The sequence below is a fragment of the Maudiozyma barnettii genome (genome assembly GCF_903064755.1).
Source record: "Maudiozyma barnettii strain CLIB 1767 genome assembly, contig: KABA2_14, whole genome shotgun sequence".
NCBI classification, from domain to species: Eukaryota; Fungi; Ascomycota; class Saccharomycetes; order Saccharomycetales; family Saccharomycetaceae; genus Maudiozyma; species Maudiozyma barnettii.
The window spans coordinates 18,981-38,414 of record NW_024545251.1 but is presented as its reverse complement, the minus strand read 5'-3'; the positions used below and the strand labels follow the sequence as shown (position 1 = coordinate 38,414).

General features: G+C 34.1%; 7 protein-coding genes across 7 annotated transcripts; 3 read left to right on the top strand and 4 right to left on the bottom strand.

The window, feature by feature from the left end:
* Positions 1 to 67: 67 nt before the first annotated feature.
* Positions 68 to 2,287, top strand: CTF3 (Ctf3p; the record flags this gene model as incomplete). The annotated part of the gene is made up of 1 exon (XM_041553180.1): positions 68 to 2,287. One exon carries the CDS (start codon positions 68 to 70, stop codon positions 2,285 to 2,287), a length of 2,220 nt encoding a protein of 739 aa, XP_041409114.1.
* A 158-nt stretch (positions 2,288 to 2,445) lies between these two features.
* Positions 2,446 to 5,151, bottom strand: NAM2 (leucine--tRNA ligase NAM2; the record flags this gene model as incomplete). Its single annotated transcript, XM_041553179.1, has 1 exon — positions 2,446 to 5,151. The coding sequence occupies one exon, from the start codon at positions 5,149 to 5,151 to the stop codon at positions 2,446 to 2,448; it is 2,706 nt and encodes a 901-aa protein (XP_041409113.1).
* Positions 5,152 to 5,849: 698 nt separating this feature from the next.
* On the top strand, positions 5,850 to 9,185 carry SMC6 (DNA repair protein SMC6; the record flags this gene model as incomplete). The annotated part of the gene is made up of 1 exon (XM_041553178.1): positions 5,850 to 9,185. One exon carries the CDS (start codon positions 5,850 to 5,852, stop codon positions 9,183 to 9,185), a length of 3,336 nt encoding a protein of 1,111 aa, XP_041409112.1.
* Positions 9,186 to 9,342: 157 nt separating this feature from the next.
* On the bottom strand, positions 9,343 to 13,332 carry IKI3 (Elongator subunit IKI3; the record flags this gene model as incomplete). Its single annotated transcript, XM_041553177.1, has 1 exon — positions 9,343 to 13,332. One exon carries the CDS (start codon positions 13,330 to 13,332, stop codon positions 9,343 to 9,345), a length of 3,990 nt encoding a protein of 1,329 aa, XP_041409111.1.
* A 536-nt stretch (positions 13,333 to 13,868) lies between these two features.
* Positions 13,869 to 14,264, bottom strand: SWC7 (Swc7p; the record flags this gene model as incomplete). Its single annotated transcript, XM_041553176.1, has 1 exon — positions 13,869 to 14,264. One exon carries the CDS (start codon positions 14,262 to 14,264, stop codon positions 13,869 to 13,871), a length of 396 nt encoding a protein of 131 aa, XP_041409110.1.
* Positions 14,265 to 14,732: 468 nt separating this feature from the next.
* On the top strand, positions 14,733 to 17,330 carry VAC14 (Vac14p; the record flags this gene model as incomplete). The annotated part of the gene is made up of 1 exon (XM_041553175.1): positions 14,733 to 17,330. The coding sequence occupies one exon, from the start codon at positions 14,733 to 14,735 to the stop codon at positions 17,328 to 17,330; it is 2,598 nt and encodes an 865-aa protein (XP_041409109.1).
* A 123-nt stretch (positions 17,331 to 17,453) lies between these two features.
* Positions 17,454 to 18,728, bottom strand: REH1 (Reh1p; the record flags this gene model as incomplete). Its single annotated transcript, XM_041553174.1, has 1 exon — positions 17,454 to 18,728. One exon carries the CDS (start codon positions 18,726 to 18,728, stop codon positions 17,454 to 17,456), a length of 1,275 nt encoding a protein of 424 aa, XP_041409108.1.
* Between the last annotated feature and the right edge of the window lie 706 nt (positions 18,729 to 19,434).

Here is a 19,434-nt window from a genome sequence, read left to right as displayed (position 1 = left end):
GTTGTTAAAACGAGTTAATAATTCATTCGAAACTATTAATAACATAAAAAACATAGCCAACAGATATATGTCGAATACTTTAGATACTCCTCTCTTTGATCTTATCCATGCTCCGATCGACATCTCGCAATGGGAATTGAAGGCACTTCTAAAGAAAGTCTACTCGATTGTACCAAGGCATGGTATATCTCCAATGATGATTGCTCCATTTATTGACTTTCTTTGTACTACACAATTAATCTCGACAGCTACAAAAATTTCGTTAATCGAACAGTATTTGATACCGAATGGGTACCTCGGTAGAGATGTGGTTGCCACAATATTTAAACACCTGGGTACACCAACCATATATACAGAAAAAACTAATAAAATACCTGTAAAGTATGTTCAGATTGCATTGTGCAGATGGTTGGTTCACGTTTATTTTTTATTGCCTGAAACACAGGATGAATTGACACTCTCAACATGGTTACAGCTATGGCAATTTGATTACCTTCAAAAATGGATAACTTTTATAATAGTTTGGAGCACTCGAAGTAATTTAGATATTAAGACCTGGAAAGTTAATCTATTACTGAAAATAGCTAAAAATAATGGGTACGTCAATTCGAGAACAAATTCAACATTGATTCTACGAAAATATTTGACTGTGCTGAATCATTCCATCAAAGTATCAAATACTATGGATGAAATAAATTGTTCTGAGTCTGATTTAAAAGAACTACAAGATTTGCAATGGAATTTTGAATTTATAAAGACCTTAAAAATTGTTCTCAATAGGGAGTCCTCCTTCAAATTTAATAATTCTATTGTAGATGATAAACTGGATGAATTGGTATCCCAATTGAGAACATCCGAGGTGAATTCCAGAAAATTGAATTTCCTTGGTACAATGCCAGAAGACAAATCAATATTATCTGAGACTAAAACAATTGTACAGTTATACAAAAATTGGAATTACCTAAAATTGCCTAAGAATGTAGAACTTGTAATAACTGACAATCAATATTCGATACCTCAGTTGTTCCCATTGGTACTTTCCCATTTGGAATTATCACTGGAAAATAAAGCTGTTGAAGAATTTTGGATAAGGATGTATAGCTACTTAAAGATCCATTTGGGTAGATGTTTCTATGAGAAACAACTCACTGCAAAAGAACGAGCAGCATTGTTTAACACAATCATCCAATGTTGTGTTATTTATAATAGATTTATTCCTGGTATAATTAATGATTTCTTAACTCTACCTAATTTATTTTCTAGTAAGGATCTGTTCATGACAATTTGCATGAGGTTATTACCTATAATGCCTCCACCAGAAAACCAACCTAAATTTAAAAATAAAATACTAAAAGTTCTGGCCATCTGTCTCCTAACAAAACAAAAATTGGATTCGAAAAGTGATCGAGGCTCCTTATATAAATCTACATTCGGGATTACATGTTATGTGATAGTACAGATGATACAGAATTGGTTACTCCATACGCAAGAAGATACAATAATATTATACGCTTTAGAGCTTCTTGGTGATATACGGAAGTTGCTCTTATCAAATATGACGCATTCTCTTTCAGACAGAAATATCACAATGTCTTCAATCATGTTGATAGAGGCTCAATCCTCTTTCATTGAGTATTATCAAAAAATTCGTAAACCGGGGCAGAGAAGTGTTACTATAATTGATAAAGTAATTTTCAAAAATAATGTAATGGATAAGTTATTGACATTGGATGATTCATTAATGATAAACCATTGTTGTTCTTACTTTATTACAGCGAACAGGTTCATTAAAGATAGTCCGGCACCAAATGTTTATGTTCAATTATACAACCAATATATTATGGATTTGACTAACTATTTATGGAGGAGTAGAGTTGCTGATTCGAAAAATCTTTTTGGGATTCCAACTGATTTTATAAAAAGTATCTATGAAAACTTGGTAGGAGGCAAAAACAGTGAATTGAAATTGAAATACTTGTTCAGTATTAAGGGTATTCCAGCAATATCATCTGTTATAACATTATTATTGAGAAGAATCGAACAAAGAAATCAGTGTACTATTCAGTATTTATATCCGATAACAGAAGATGGTTTTCGTAAATTTCAAAAGGATTTTTCTGAGGGAGAAAATACTTTACAAAAAAAATGGGTTCCTGAAATTAATACATTTAATGATTTTAATGTTTTATTACTGGAAGAACTTTCAAGAATGAAACAATACCAGTCTCTTGTTCGTTTCTTAACGGTATATATGAAGAGTTTATCTCATATTCACGTATATCCATGATTGTTGATTATGCTTTGTTTATATTTTATATCTAAGCGGATTAACATTCCAATTAAATTGTGGTATACTTATATATTTACATGTAGTAATTAATACGTATAAAAAAAACAATGGTTGGATTCAAGTGAGTTTTATTACATTTCACTTTAAGTTGATATTTACATTTCCTTGTTTTTCTTGTTTTTCTTGAACACAAAACTAACGATATTAAATTTTAGTATCATTTTGTCATACGTTCTATTTACCAGGTATGGCCTTCCTGTTGGATCTTTAAGTAGATATTCATAAACATAGTCCCGTCCCTTCTTAAACAAATCTTTTTCAGCTACGAATTTAAATTTCGATCTACCGTTAATAACCACTTGATAGTGTTTAAATGGCCACTCAGTCATACGCTCCTTCACTGGCCATTCATAATGATTCCATGTTGCTAAAGCTGGTTGTTTCTCCTTTATTATGGATGCCATTTCTTCTGTTACGGATGGTGTAACTGGATATATCATTGTAATTAATTTTTGTAAATTCAACATAAGCATTTCATCTCTAACTTTCCTATTCATTGAAGCTTTATCTAGTAGAAGTGTAACCTTCATATAATCCGATATGACTGTATTTAGATGCTGGCATCTTTCAAAGGAGTGTGTTATGCTCTTTATGTAACGTTGTATTTCGTTATGGAATTCCACTTCAAACTCATTTAATCCGTCTTCAACAGGTGTTCTAAAGTCTATTTCAAACTGTTTGAATTCGCATATTCTATCTGTTAAGGAAGAAATCTTTTGTAACCAACGTTCAATACCGATTATTTTAGACTCATCCCAACTCAAAACATCTTGCTCAGGTGCTTGGAACAGAATATGTGCTCTTGTTGCATCAGGTCCATGGTGGGTTATACATTTATCTGGATCTGCACCATTATATTTAGATTTTGACATCTTCTCATATGAAATGTCTGGTGTCTCGCCTGTGGCTTTTATAACTAGCTTATTCCCTGTATTATCAAGCTCATCAGGTTTCAGAAATTTACCAGTTTTAGGATCAACAAATGTTTTACCATGTACCATACCTTGGGTAACTAATTGATTGAATGGTTCAAAATGACGCATTGTACCATCCCACATATTAATTGAGCCCAAAAATTTACTGACAAATCTCGAATACAACAAGTGCAAAATGGCATGTTCAACTCCACCAACATATATGTCGACAGGCATATTTTTGGAGGCCATGTCATAATCAAATGGTAATTTTTTGTTTTTGCTATCAAGATATCTGAAATAGTACCAAGAACTGTCCATAAATGTATCCATTGTATCAGTTTCCCTTTTTGCATCTGCACCACAACTTGGACACTTCACATCAACAAATTCGTGGATATGGGCCAAAGGATTTCCACCTCTTGTCGGTAATTCATGGATATCTGGTAATACTACAGGTAGATCTTTCTCTGGAACTGGGACAGATCCACAAGAGTCACAATGTATAATGGGTATAGGAGTACCCCAATATCTTTGTCTACTAATTAACCAGTCTCTCAGTCTATACTGATCAATCTTCTTAGCAATACCATTTTCAACCATTTGATCTACCATCTTTTCTCTTGCCTCTGTAGTAACCATCCCTGCAACCTCGCCGGTGTAATCTTCCATATAACCAATCTTTTCGGTGAATGGTACTGGTAAATTAATAAAAAATTCACTTTCAATTGGTTTGACACATGTAGTAATAGGTTCGTTAGGTAGATTCTCATTACTAAAGACATAATCACGACTATCATGTCCAGGGACACCCATAACTGCAGCTCCCTTTACACCTTCTTCATTGGCATATGATGCAATAACGTACGGTGCCACAAATATTGGAATTTCCTTTTTTGTCCATGGGTTAATAGCTATAATATCAGTAATTCTAAAGCCGGACATTGAATCATCGGGAAGGTCATGGATACCATCAACATATTTTTTAAGGTTCGAGTTTGTTTTGATATATTTAGATACAATTGGATGATCGTAGGATATAGCTATAAATTGGACTGCAGATATTGTTTCGGCCCTTGTAGTGTATACAGAAAATGTCTTAAGTTCCGCACAATTGGTTTCAAAAATAATTCTTGCACCTTTTGATTTCCCTATCCAATGGCGTTGCATTGTTTTTACTTTATCTGGCCAATTTTTCAATATATTCAAATCTTTAAGTAAATCTTGTGTATAGTTGGTTATTTTTAAAAACCATTGATTTAACATTTTCTTTTCAACAATTGCACCAGACCTCCAAGAACGACCCTTCGCATCGACTTGTTCGTTCGCTAAGACAGTCTTATCTACGGGATCCCAATTAATTTCAGCTTCCTTTCTATAGGCAAGTCCGTTTTCGTACATCTTTAAGAAAATCCACTGATTAAATTTATAATACTCTGGATCACAAGTTTTCACTTCTCTATCCCATGAAAAATTTGCTAACATATTATTCATTTGTTTCTTCATTTTCTCAACATTTTCGTTAGTCCAAACTTTAGGATTAATTCCTCTTTCAATTGCAGCATTTTCCGCAGGTAAGCCAAATGCATCCCATCCCATCGGATGTATGACATCATGTCCCCTCTGTTGATAAAACCTATTCAAAGAATCACTGATAACATATACTCGAAGATGGCCCATATGTAGCATCCCCGATGGATAAGGAAACATCGATAAGATATACATGGAATTAGGTCTGTTTGTAACGAGATTTACCTTCCCGACAGGAGTTTGAATACCATTCAACGTAACAGGTTTCCATTTTTCGCTGATATTAATTAATCTTTGTGAGAGCTTCTTGATCTTTTGAGCTACTTGTACCCCAGATTGCGGTATTTTCGATGACATTATTGCTCAAGGATTAAAATCATAAATATTTCTTAATGGTGGTTTTGAAATTTTTTTATGGGGGTTGCTATAAAATAACTGATATAATGGAATTTTTCTAGCTCGTTATTTTCAATATTTGGGGTTTTGCTTTTCGAAATCAATAAAACAGTTTGTTAAGCTTGTTACTAAATAAAAAATTGTACTTTATAATTTCGTTTGTTTTATCTAAGAACTTTTAAGTTGTTTGGGTTGGAAATAATAATTCACAATTATATCAAAGGTTAAAATCTTCAGGTATCTCTTAGCTGCATTCATAAAATATGTAAGTAAACAAATTCCGCAAAATGTTCTTATAGTTTATAATACAAATTAGTAAAACAGTTTAGGTAATATGTAATCCTCTATAAGTGGTAAGCTGGTTCGCAGTTTAGAAGTAACATATGCCTTGCTAAATCTCCTATACCTAGAAGAATCGTTTCAGACCTTAAAAGCTTCAATTTTTCAAAGTCAACCGTCCCTACGCGGTGTTTATTTTTATTCTTTTCAGTGCATCTAACAATCGCGACTCACGAGAAACTGTTTACGTTAATTATTTTAGTGCTCAATGGAGTTTAATTTACAAGGAGTGGAAGCATTTACAGATAAAATAACACCTTCTCACAAATATTATAGGGCAAAAGAATAATCTCATAAGTCAGCTATAAGAATCCATCGAAATGACCACGGAACTAGCCTCTGCGGAACTAGCGTCTAGGGGATCAGCGAAGAGATCTCTCGATGAGGTGGATAAAGAATTACTCGATTTTACTGCCAATACAGAGGCAATCAGGAAAGAAGAACTGCGGCAAGCTCCTAAGAAAAGGAAACGTGCTTATGAGGCTATGACTCAATATTCTAAAATAACCCAATCCACTGATGAAGATGTTCCGGATGAACCAGTTCCAGGATATATTCAGAAAGTAAAATTACGTAACTTTATGTCACACGAAAATTTCGAATTAGAATTAGGTCCACAATTAAATTTTATTGTGGGTAATAATGGTAGTGGTAAGAGTGCCATTCTTACGGCTATCACGATTGGTCTGGGTGGTAAGACAAGTGATACTAATAGAGGTACCAAATTGACAGATTTGATTCGTGAAGGTACTGCATCTGCAAAGATCACTTTGCATCTAGATAATAGTGGTATGGGTTCATATGAACATGAAAAATTTGGTGATACTATTATTATTGAAAGAACTATTCGACGTGATAGTTCTAATGTGTTCAGTGTAAAGACAGAAAATGGCACTGAAGTCGGTAGTAAGAAAAAAGATGTCCAAGTTATCATTGATTTCTTTTCTATTCCAATTAGTAACCCTATGTGTTTTTTGTCTCAGGATGCAGCAAGAAGATTTTTAACAGCAAGTACTTCTCAGGATAAATATCATCATTTCATGAAAGGTACTTTACTAGAGGATACATTTTTGAACCTAAAGGAAGCAAATTCTATTATCAGTAACACTCAAGAGAACATGAGGTTACGTATGGAGTCATTGATGAATCTGAAACAAGAATATAAAGACGCTAGAAAATTAGCACGTCAGTTCAATCAAACTACTAATCTTAATGAAAGGAAAATGTTACTATATGCTAAAGTGTTATCGCTTGACATTGAAGCTAATACAAAATCAAGCCAACATTTGACCTCTGGAATCGAAGAGGATGAAAAATCCATTAAGAAATGTGTTGAAAAGATAAAATCTCGTGAAAATGATATTAGTAGATTTACGACTGATCAAACTTTAACAGAACAAAAAATTGAAGAACAAATGCTAATTATTAGTCAAAAGGAAGGAGAGTTTAGAATGAAAAGTGAGGACGTAAAAGAATATAGAAATAAATTCAATATTGAAGATGGCAATATAAAAGAAGCTGGAAGAAATATCGCCGATTGTAAAGATAAAATTAGGCATCTAAGCAAGAAAATTGCAATGTTTGAGAATAAATTAAGCGAAGAGATGGGTGGTGATAGGGACGATATGAAACAACAACTTAAACAGCTGGAAATAGATATTCAAGATGATCGTAACAATATTGATGTATTTACAACAACTTCTAGGGATCTTCGTAGCAATGAGGATGCCATTTGTAACCAACGTCGTACCGAATTAGCTGGGTTGGAAGAGAATATCAGATCAAAAAGTATAGAATTTGCAAAAGTTAAAACTGGTAATAATAATTTCCTATTCAATTTTGACAGAAATATAAATCGTTTACTTGATGAAATTAACAGAGCCAGAAATCAATTCTCTACGATGCCTATTGGACCGTTGGGTAAGTATGTTAGTGTCAAAAGTGAATATAATCAATGGACTCGTAACATTCAAAAGTTTTTATCTTCAACGGTTAGTTCAATTGTTGTCTCGAATCTGAATGATGATAGATTGTTGAGAAACCTAATGAGAAAATGTGGCATAAGAAATATTGGTGTACTTATTTACAAAATAAAAAAGTTTGATACATCGTCCTTCCTAATTAGATCCCAGTTTCCTACGGTATATGATGCATTGACATTTGACACTCCGGAAGTTGAATGTTTATTCATTGATGTTACATTCTTGGAAAAGGTTGTTCTGGTCGAAGATTATAAATCTGCTAGGCAGTTCCTAAGAGGTAATCCAGGGAAAATCAGATTGGCACTATCATTAAGAGATCATAATAGTGGGTATCAACTACGTGGAGCAAATCAATTAGATTCAGTAACTTACGATTCACAAATTAAGATGAAGGTAGGGTCATCTAATGAAGACAATCTTGCATATCTTATACAATCGATAAATGAAGATAAAAGTGAAATGGAAAGGATCAAGGGAAATTATGAAACGTTATTACACGGCAAGAGGGCAGAAATTAGAAAAGCAGAGGAAAATATAAAATCACTTGCAAAAGATTTAAAAATAAAAAACGATCAAATTACTCAGTTGTCTATTAAAGTAAATGCTGTTGTAGACACTGGTTTATTAACATCTATGAATGAAGAAAAACAGAATCAGGAGAAAGCGATTGTGGTATATGAAAATTCTATTAAGGAATTACAGTCTAGGCTGGATAAAATTACCGAGGAGGTTGTTCCGGTAAAAGAGATATATGATGCGGCTAAGAAAGATCTTCGTGAAGCCAACAATATTCTGGATGAACTTAAAACGTCGATTAATAGAAGAACGGATAAGCTTGAAAAGTATAAGGCAGATATCAAGAAATATGGATATCAAAAGGAAAAATATAGTGATAGGATTGCATCCCTTCGACAAAATAATGAGTTACTTCTGGAAGGTATTGAGAAACAAAGACTAAATTTACAACAGGTATGTAGTATAGAAAAATTGGAATCAGAAAATCTACCGAATGATAAGGATGAATTGAAGCAGGAGATGGATAAAATTAACAGAGATATAAAACGGGCGGAAAACTCTATCGGTGTTTCACAAGAAAGGGTTGTTGAGTTGTTCAATGAAAGTAGGACTAAGTATAAGGAAGCTCACAGAAAATTGACTATAATTGAGACAACATTAGAGAAATTACATGAGTCTGTTAAGACTCGTGTTTTTAATTATAAAAGTAACTTGAATGAAACCTGTCTCAGTGCAACATTGGACTTCATTTCTTCTTTAAAGTTGAGAAAATTAACAGGTAAATTGGTTTTTATAAAGGATCAGCGTAGTCTTGAAATATACGTCTCGACACCTGGTGATGCCACGGAGAGAAGTGTCGATACATTATCTGGTGGCGAAAAGTCATATTCACAAATGGCATTACTTTTGGCTACATGGAAACCAATGCGTTCAAGAATTATTGCATTGGATGAATTTGATGTATACATGGATCAAGTTAATAGAAAGGTCGGTACTGGGCTAATTGTAAACAAATTGAAGGATAATTTAAGAACTCAAACAATAATTATTACTCCTCAGGATATCGGTAAAATAACTGATATCAATGATACCAGTGTTAGGATTCATAAGATAAAGGATCCAAAAAGGCAAAATAATTCGGATAATACTACAAATTGATTAAATTATTTTGTATGTAATTTTGTAGAACATATTTATATTTTCAACTTAATATTTTTTAAGTGATATACATAAATATATAAAAAAGGACGTCAAGATTTTATATTATTTGACTGATAAAAATTCGAGGATAAGAAGAGAAAAGCATCGCCCAGTACTAAAAATCAACGATCTTGTTCTTCTCAAAACTTTTAATCTCCGGCACAGGAATTTCTGGAATGTAATATACCTCACCGCTTTCATCGACTCTCTCTCTATCTTTTTCACTTATGTTATATATTTCCTTTACATTATCTCTTAACAAGTCCATAACTTCGGTAAAGGTTTTTTGGATTTGGTACGCTTGTTCCCTTTTATTACGTCTACAAAGACCATCCACTAGCTTTGTTGCGTCAGGCTTTGTTTGTTCTAATCTTTCGATTAATCTACCAATAGATTGGACTAAATACTCTTCCTCATAAATAGTACCCTTCTTACCACGGGCACGTTTACGTTCCTCACGACGTTTATTCTTGGCAGTACGTCTGGATGCCCCTGTCTTGGCAGTACCTCCAGTTTTACCAGTGTATCTTGTAAAAAATGACTCTTTAGTGGATGTTTCAGACGGAGCAATCGAAACATCATCAGATTGTTCGGTTTCTTGACCATAGAAAGCATACGGGTCCTCCTCTTTTTTAGTACGTAATTCTCTTAATCTTCTCAATTGCGAGTTTACTTGGCTCTTACAATCTGCTAGCAATTCAGCAACTGTACCAAATCCTTCGCCCAAGGCAGGATCGATAATTTTCTCTATTAGTTCTGTTTTTTTTGCTGTAGAGGCTATCAGACTAGCAGAAGCATAGTAGTATGCCTTACAGTATAATTCCATAGCGTTTTCAGTATTGTTCAGATATTTTAACTCGATTTGAGCAGCATCGATATACTTGTGTTCAAAAGTCAACGATGTCACTAATTCTTCAGCAATTATTGACACTGCATCTGGTTGATGTACGTTAGCAATATCAATGGCTTCCTCCCATCTTTTACCAGAAACGTAGGCATTCATAGATTCGGTAAAATCACCGAGCATCTCATAAATAATAGCAGCGTCGGAATACTGTTGTATAGATATTAAATGTTTTGCAAAATGCGCATAAATGTTATTTTGTCTTTCTATGTCATGACGGTAAAGTGATAAAGCATGTTCATAAAGATCATGCAATTTAACATAGTTTATTAGCTCTTCGGAAACTGTAGAATCTTCCTTTTCTAAATTCACTAAATCTTCTAATGCCTTTTCATATTTACTTAGGTAATCATTAATCATAAATTGACGGCGCAGAGGTTGACTATCATGCAACGATTGTAAAAATGGTAAGTATTCACGAGGATCCATTTGTGACTTTTGGGCCACAAGGAGTGCTAACTGAACGTCATACAGGGATAAGGAAACTTTATAAACTAAATTCACATCTTGCAGGAAACATAAATAGGTAACGCTAGAATCCATTTCTTTTGGATCCTCTAGAGAACTAATTAGAGTTAATGCATCTTCTAAGTTTTGAGGGTTCTGGGTGGCGTACGCAGTGATGATAGTTTGCATATATTTCTTCTTATATTCAGAATTATTCAATAACACTTCTAGCACGGCAGAACATATTTTGTTTATCTTTGACTTTGAAGAATCAAAAAATTTATTTTGTATGTACTGTTGCATTTCAGTTAGAGGTTTTTTTGTTATTTCAAAACTATCAGACATACCAACATTTAAGGTTTCCTTATATTTGGTCTCCGTGACATCATCTTCAGTCAAACAGGATACAAACAGATTCAGATAATCCACATTGTCGATTTGTTGAATAAACAAATCCAAGTTTTCCAAAAATACTTCAGGAGCATAATCATACAAAATATCCAAATGGATTCTGTGGGTTCTACATTGAATAAATGCATCTTTATACTTTTTTGCTACGATATTTTTACGAACTTCGGAAAGAACCATTATTCTTGGATATATTGTTTCTAAGTTACCACGAGGTGCCTGAAGAATAACCGAAGCCTTAGATGGTATCGTAGAAACTAGGACAGAACCTCTTTCAATAGCACGAACTCTCTCATCTTCAATGTCATTTTCGACCATAGGCAATGCTTGGAATTTTGTTGTGTTAAGATGAACAAATTGTAAATTGTGTTGAGCTGTTGTGAATAATAAGAAATTGTCAGTAATTTCCAATGATGTAACAGCTGAAGTTAACAATGTCTTATTGGCATATAATTTACCGTTGTTCGTTAGACCAAACGCAACTAATTCAGAGCTTTCTGTAGTCCATTGACCTTCATCAGCGGTATGGGAGTTATGGACTCTCTTAAATCTAAAATCACGGACCAATTCAGGAAATTGGGTCACATTATTGGTTTCACCTTCAGAATTTAGCTCTATTATAGACCCATCTCTAGTTTGATAAACAATGCTATTATAGTCAAAAGAACTTCTCATTAAGATCACCTTATCGTATACCTCTACTATGGAAATAACATTAGGTTCAGAGACATCTTGAACATTTATCAGCACAATTCTTGAAAGATTATCAGAGTCAATCAGCACACCGACGATAGCATCATTGATAAAAGCAACTTGACGTAAAGAATCATATTCGCTAGAGAAATCTCCTTTAGGATAGATGCATGCAATGGAAGGGTGGTTTCCTTTCTTCAATTCGTCTATACCTAAAATAGTTGCCAAAACCAATTCATCCTTCGTAATAGCAACGTATATTTCGTTAGACAAACTAACAGTGACATCGATTACATTATTAGGCGCATCAAAGTCTCTGAAATACATAGGTGGAGGACAGTTTGCAATAGCTAGCGGAGATACATTGACAGTAGTTCCATCAATAACTAAACTATTCCCATTATCAAATGGCTCCAGCATTGGGCCTTGTGTCATTTTGTAGGCCAAGTCTACAATATTGACACTTTCTTTGTTATTACCATACATCAAGGTAAACTCTTTTTCTGGGTGCCATTTAATAAATAGAATATTATCTGAATAAACTTCTTGCTTCAAATACCAATGGTAATTCTTTGATGTCCATAACTGAATTCTATTTTCAAGAAGGATAGCCAGAATTTCAGAATTACTATTCCATGCAAGATCGAGGACTCTCTCTTCCAAAGGTAACCTTGTATCAAACTCTCCATGTCTTAACCCGTTTCTTTCAAAGAATATAACGTTAAGTGAGTTATCTTCACCTCTGTCAGCTTTACGTTCGATAGAAGCAATCAGTGCACCTTGAGGCTTCCAACTTAGTTGGCCCTCCATTCCGGTTACGGGTTCAGATGCACTATCTAGTTGACCCTCACGTGTAAAAACCCTAAGTCCTCTTCTCTTAATAGTAGAGCTCTCATCATCTGGATCTTCAACTGTTTCGATGGTAGACGTGACAAAATATTCACAGTCTCCTCTCCATGATATAGTAATTTTATGAGAGTCCAATGATGTAATTTCACCAGTATCAACCATATATGGCATTGTTGGATCTCTTAATTGGTTACCAACTAAACCCGAGGCCTTCAAACTAGCAAGAGCATCTCTTTCCATGGCACGAGTACCTTTACCCCTGAATTGAGTTTCTTTCTTACCCCAGCCGACAGTAACATGCTTGGAAATCTTTAGGTCATCCGCACTCAGGTGATACTCTGATATTGGTTCCAACATTTTACTCAATAAAACCATATTATGATCTGTAGTCACCAAAGCAAGAGTCTCTTCATCAAGGGACCATTCGGCAGCTTCGATACCACCGTCTAATGAACCTGCAATCTCGACAACAGTGAGTTGTGGATCAAACGTTGTTGGGTCGTATGTAGCAGATATAATATCACCTTGTCTAAAAACAAAGATCAATTGGTTCATGTCAGCAAAATGAATAAAAGAGAGTAATTCGTCATCAAATGTCTCGATATTGAAGGATGCCAGTATATTTTTGCTCCCAGTCTTAGTATATTGTTGGACTTCTATCATACCCACCTCCATGGAACCTAGTACACAAGTAATACTATCAGTCAACGTATCAAAGCAACTTTCCATTAAGGCAAGGTCTAGCTCCTCAGCTGAGCCCACAGGCTTCAATGTACCCTTGTTCAGCGTTATCAAATTACGCATCTAGTGTTGAAAAAAAAAATATAAAAACAGCCTCTGGAGCAGTCTCAATGGCAAGGTGTTCAATTGTATTATCTGTTGTACTCTTGAAATCTTTTTATGTACTTCTATATGGGTTACTAAGAACTGATTATGTATATATTATTACTTATTGTACTTCCTGTATGGATCGTCTTGATAGATTAATAATCACCTCATCGCTAAAATTTTTCAATTTCGAAAAACAAAAAATGGCACGGTAGGGTAATCATTAAAAGATTTGGTGCTGTGATCAGTCAAATTCAACGTAGTTATATTCCTTAATCTCTCAGAATTGGAATATCGCATTTGCAATGTGATATTATAACGTGCACACCATCAATTATGGATGAGTATATAATTTTGAACTGTCTATCTCAAGAGACAAATGTGCATTTAGTCTATTTTGTAAATAGAAGCACGTTCATTTCGAACTTCATATAGGAATAAAACTGAATACTTTATCCACATTAAAACGTACAAGCTTGATCAGAATAGTATGGGAGGAAAAATTGTTGTCATTATTGAATCTCTGCTAACTTTTCTTGTATTTGATCTTTCATGTTTGGTAAGGTGCCTTCCAACTCATGTATGCGTTTTGCATAGTAATAATTTGCTAATGTGATCAAAGTTACAGGTGTTGAATCTTCGTTTTTAGTATTGGAGCTCTCATCTATTCCTTGATCAAAGATATCCCTCACAATTGACTTAAGTCCTCTCAACGTTGTATTCTCAATATCTGGGGAATACATATGTACCAGTGGATGACGTACTACCTTTTCTAGGACCACTGCATCGACAAGTGGCTCTGTCAACAAGTCATCAAGTTTAAATTTTTTATTTCTATGAGCTAGTTTCTCTTGTTCCTCTAACACTATTTGTAGCAATAATAGCACAATATTGGTGGGATATTCCATGACCTATTCGACAAAAAAAAAAAGCACACACAAACAGTTTTTGAGTATTTAAATCAGTATACTACTAACTGGAAATAGATAATACCACTAGTAATTAAAAAATGTTAATAGGTTCATTCAGTTCTTCTTCTTCTTCTGCTTCGTCTTTTACTCTCTTGGTTGAGTGCTTCGTTCTGTTTAATTGTAAAATAGTTTCGCGACCTGACAAAACTTCGCATCACCAAAATGACGATAACAATAAACGTAAACAAATTAAAGAAGCAGATATAATATTTTATAAACTTAGCATTTCACTACTTTTACGCTCAAAGGTTATGGTTCTTGCCGAGTGATAGAAGTATTCGTATTACTTCCTAGAATATATTAAGCAATATATAATTTTTTACTACATTCCTCATTTATTGGGGCACTATTCTATTAAATTATTGAAAGGGTCATCTATAAGTTGACTATCACAACAATCTCGCCATGGATAAATCAATAATAAAAGGGTTGAATGACAAAGTATATGAAAAGAGAAAAACTACTGCACTAGAGTTGGAAAAGCTGGTTAAACAGTGTTTGGTCGATAATGACTACGCCAGAATTGATAAAATTATAAGTGAACTATGTAGGGATTACGCGTACGCCTTACATCAGCCAATGGCAAGAAACGCTGGTTTGATGGGATTAGCCGCTACTGCTATAGCACTAGGGTCAAATGATGTGTCGAAATATCTCAGAAATATCCTGCCGCCTGTTTTGGCTTGTTTTGGTGATCAGAATGACCAAGTCAGATTTTATGCTTGCGAGAGTCTTTATAATATTGCGAAGATCTCGAAAGGTGAAATTCTGGTATATTTTAATGAAATATTTGATGTATTATGTAAAGTGAGCGCTGATACAGAGAATTCTGTTAGAGGTGCAGCCGAATTATTGGATAGATTGATCAAGGATATTGTAGCTGAGCGAGCCTCTAGTTATATTAGTGTAGTCAGTAATAATCCTGATGATGTACCTCAATCTACCAATGTTGATCCTTTAACGGGTAATGTATATCAAAATAATTTTGAACAAAATGATGACTTGGCATTCTCGCTTCCAAAATTTATTCCTCTTCTTATTGAACGTATCTATGCTATTAACCCAACCACAAGAATGTTTTTAGTTGATTGGATTAAAGTGCTATTAAATGCGCCAGGCCTCGAGTTGATAACTTTTTTACCTGCCTTTCTGGGGGGTCTCTTAACCTTTTTGGGAGATTCTCATAAAGATGTTAGAGTGGCTACGCAATCATTATTGGATTTGTTATTAAAAGAAGTTATCAGAATAGCTACTCTACAAAATGATATTCAAAAGCGAATTGATGAACAGATGGGATTATTAAAAGAACAGAATATTTCAATAAAGAAAGAAGATGGTACTATTATTGCAGAAAGGAAAAAGTCATTGATGAATGCCTTTGGAACTGAACAGCAAGTGAAACCAATCGCTATAGAACAAACAGGTACGAATGTTGGTAGAGAAACCTTGGAATCATCATTAGGTGATATATCAGACTCAAATCAATTGCGTGATGGTGATGAATATATTCCCGGACAAGATATAAAATTAAATTTTCCTGATATTATTTCAATTCTAGTGAACAATTTAGCTTCTTCAGAACCAGAAATTCAATTACTCACGTTGAGTTGGATGGACACTATTTTGGGCCTCTCGCCCGATGATTTTATCCCATATTTATCCAAAATTCTATCCTTATTGTTAAAACTTTTAAGTTCTTCTGATCTTCACATCAGTGAAATATCCCACATATTAAACGAGAAGTTGTTGGTATTATGTTCAAACTATGATGAATCTAGATATCATGATTTGATTGCATATGGTTCTATTGTGAATAGTTTAACTTTGAAATTTTTTGATAGTGATGTGGAGGCTAAAGTTGCCTGTTTGGATTGGTTAATATTGATATACAGAAAAGCTCCATCTGAGATTTTAGAACATAATGATAGTATGTTCTTAACTTTATTAAAGTCTTTGTCTAATAATGATATCAGGTTAATTGAGAGAGCCCTGAATTTATTACAGAATTTATGTTCCAAGGCAAACGATAAATATTTAAGGAAATTCTTAGAAAACTTTTTAAATCTACTAAAAAAGGATCCAAAATTACTGAAGATGCGTGCAAACTATATCATGAGAAAGATTTGTGCAAGTCTAACTCCAGAACGTGTATACAAAGTACTGGCATCGATTCTTAACTCACAAGAAGATGTTATCTTCACACGTATGATAATTCAGATATTGAGTACAAATTTACTTACTGCGCCAGAAATGTCCATGTTGAGAAAGAAACTAAGGCAATCGGAAGATATTATGTTTTTCAATTTACTTTTTAAATCATGGTGCCCAAACCCAGTATCGGTTATAGCTCTCTGTTTCATAGCTGAAAATTATGAGTTAGTGTATGCTATATTGCAAATATATTCAAATCATGACATCAAACTAAATGATTTGGTGCAGTTAGATATTCTGATTCAATTTTTTGAATTGCCAGTATTTACAAGAATGAGATTACAATTATTGGAACAACAAAAATTTCCTTTCTTGTATAAGTCACTTTATGGGATATTAATGATGTTACCTCAATCAAAAGCCTACGATATACTTAATAAGAGGTTAACAAGTGTAAATGTATGGGCTAACCAATTTTTCCCAAACACAACATTCTATAAACCGAGGGTTACGTCAGCCTCTGGGTCAATAAGTGATCCCGACATTTCCCAAAGATCAGTGGGACAAAGTAAACTTCACTGTCAAGAGTTAATGGACCATTTTGATAAGATCGTTGGAACTGAAGATTTATTTGACCCAGATTATATATCGGCAAATAATTCGCAACTTCCAATTTTGGGAACATTCCTTAACTCTGCAGATGATGACCATGATTCTTCTTTACCTAACATTGGTCAAATAAACTTGAATGGTAACGACAATTCGGAAGTACCTAATGATGCAAGTTCTGTAATCGAGCATAACTTGAATCAAGACACCTCCACTACTTTACAATCTAGAAATACTCAGTAAGTTGATGTTTAGACCAGAAAAAACAAAAAAGGTTATATTATTAATCCCCCATCAAAGTCAATTTTATACATGCATTATATAATAAACGTGAAAATACATATGAAAAAATATCTTCCAATCCAATTATTGCAAGAACTCGTCTCTATAATGTGTTTGGAAGTTCATTCTCCTCATTTCTTTACGCAATCTATCATCATTAGCTCTCTTTTCTACTTGTTGGCCGTTCTTTATACCTTGTTTAAATTGCCTTTCAGTTATCCCACTTACTAATCTTCTATCAGCCGCAGTGACAGTTGCTCTACTTTCTGAGGTTTCGTGTGTAGGAATATTTTGTCTGTAAAATCTTTGACCTGCCCTGTGGCCAAGTCTTGCACCAGTTGGAAGAGTTAGCTCGAGGCCGGTGTTATCTATTTCAACTCTGGTGTAGTTAGAGTTTATACCAACAGATTCTTCTTCTGAATCGTGGGAGGTATCTTCGTCTGATTTCGCATCATCTACATTTTCAAATCTGATGCTTTTCTTATTGCTATTAGATGAAGATGATTTGGGTTTATCCTCATCTTGAAGCGAGCTGAAATCATAAAACGGTTCAAATAATTCACGTTGTTCCCAAGTTTCGTAAGGCATCCAGCAATGACGTTTTGAATTCATATGAGCACGAATACTCTCTAAGGATGACCCTATAAAGTTACAACATAAGCAATTATAGTTGATGACAGTCAGATCGTATAGAAAGTTTAAAAGGCCAGGCAGGTCTATTAGATATGATCTTTCTGGGATATAAAGGCCGTGGTTTTGGAACATGTGCTTGACGTTTCTGTTTATTTCTTTATTTTCTACACCACAATAAATACATTTGGTGATTATCGAGTTTGCGAAATGAATATCATCAACATCACTCAAATCATTCTCTAAACCATCTGTGTCGACTGTATCATTTTCATAATTAGAATCACTAGTAAACCCATACTCAGAAGCTGTAGCTTCACCATAGGTTTCACCACTTTCCAATGAAACCTGAGACAGTCCGGATATCACTGACTCTGTCCTTGAGGTCGTCTTCTGTAGATCAATTTCACCCCTATCTTCTATATCAGATTCATTGGTTGTTTCAGACTTTATCTTTGATAATTTCGTAACACCATCATTGTGTTTATGGTGGTGATTAGGTAAGGATTTCAATAGTGGGAAACCAAACTCATCAACCTGATGTTTAGTCTGCTCTCTTTCAGATGTTTGCAACTTTTCTGCAAATTCATCGGATGAAATGGGTAGTAAATCTGCTATTCTTCTCTTCAAATTGTATCTATGCCAATCAGTCTTCATGTGATATCTTTGAAGATCACTAGACTTGAATTGGGTAACACATGCATTACACGTAAAAATTGGTTCACTCATAATAGATAATACGTCACAATAGCTTGCTATTCTTGATTAATGAGTTAGAGAGGTTAATGATTAATATATAGAATATGTTTTTACTAAAAATAGTTCACTGGGGGGATATAACTTTAAATATCGTTTTCTCCTTTAGGATTTTCGAATGAAAATTTGTTGTATATAATTTTTTTGATGTAAACTAAAAGCCGAAGAGTTGACGAACTCGGCCGACTCATTTCCTTGAGAGATTGTTTGTTATTAGAAGACATTATTGATATTTTTCAGTTGCTGACAGACTATTTATGTATATGTATATGTTGTTTTATATATTTTAGTCTTTTCTACCCACCGTGCTCTTTATAATACCGTACGTCCTTTCCTCTCATGCTCATCCAACACGGTATATGAAGTGAAAATGACTGAAGAGCTTTCTTATAGAAAGGAATGGTTTTGAAATTGGATAGAGGCATTATTTTTGGCTCTTGTACTTCTTGCTATTATGTCTTTCACCGCAGTTGGTAACAAATAAAAATATACTGTCACATATCCAGGAAGGTAAAAATCCAAACACAATAAGATACATATGTACACTACAATGTTACTTGGTACACTTACAATACAATTCTATGCAACAATTATATTATGTGCTACCTTAGTGCTAGGTGGGTCTGATAGCACATGTGCCCTATTGAAGGGCCACGAACTGGGAAATACCGATTTTGCA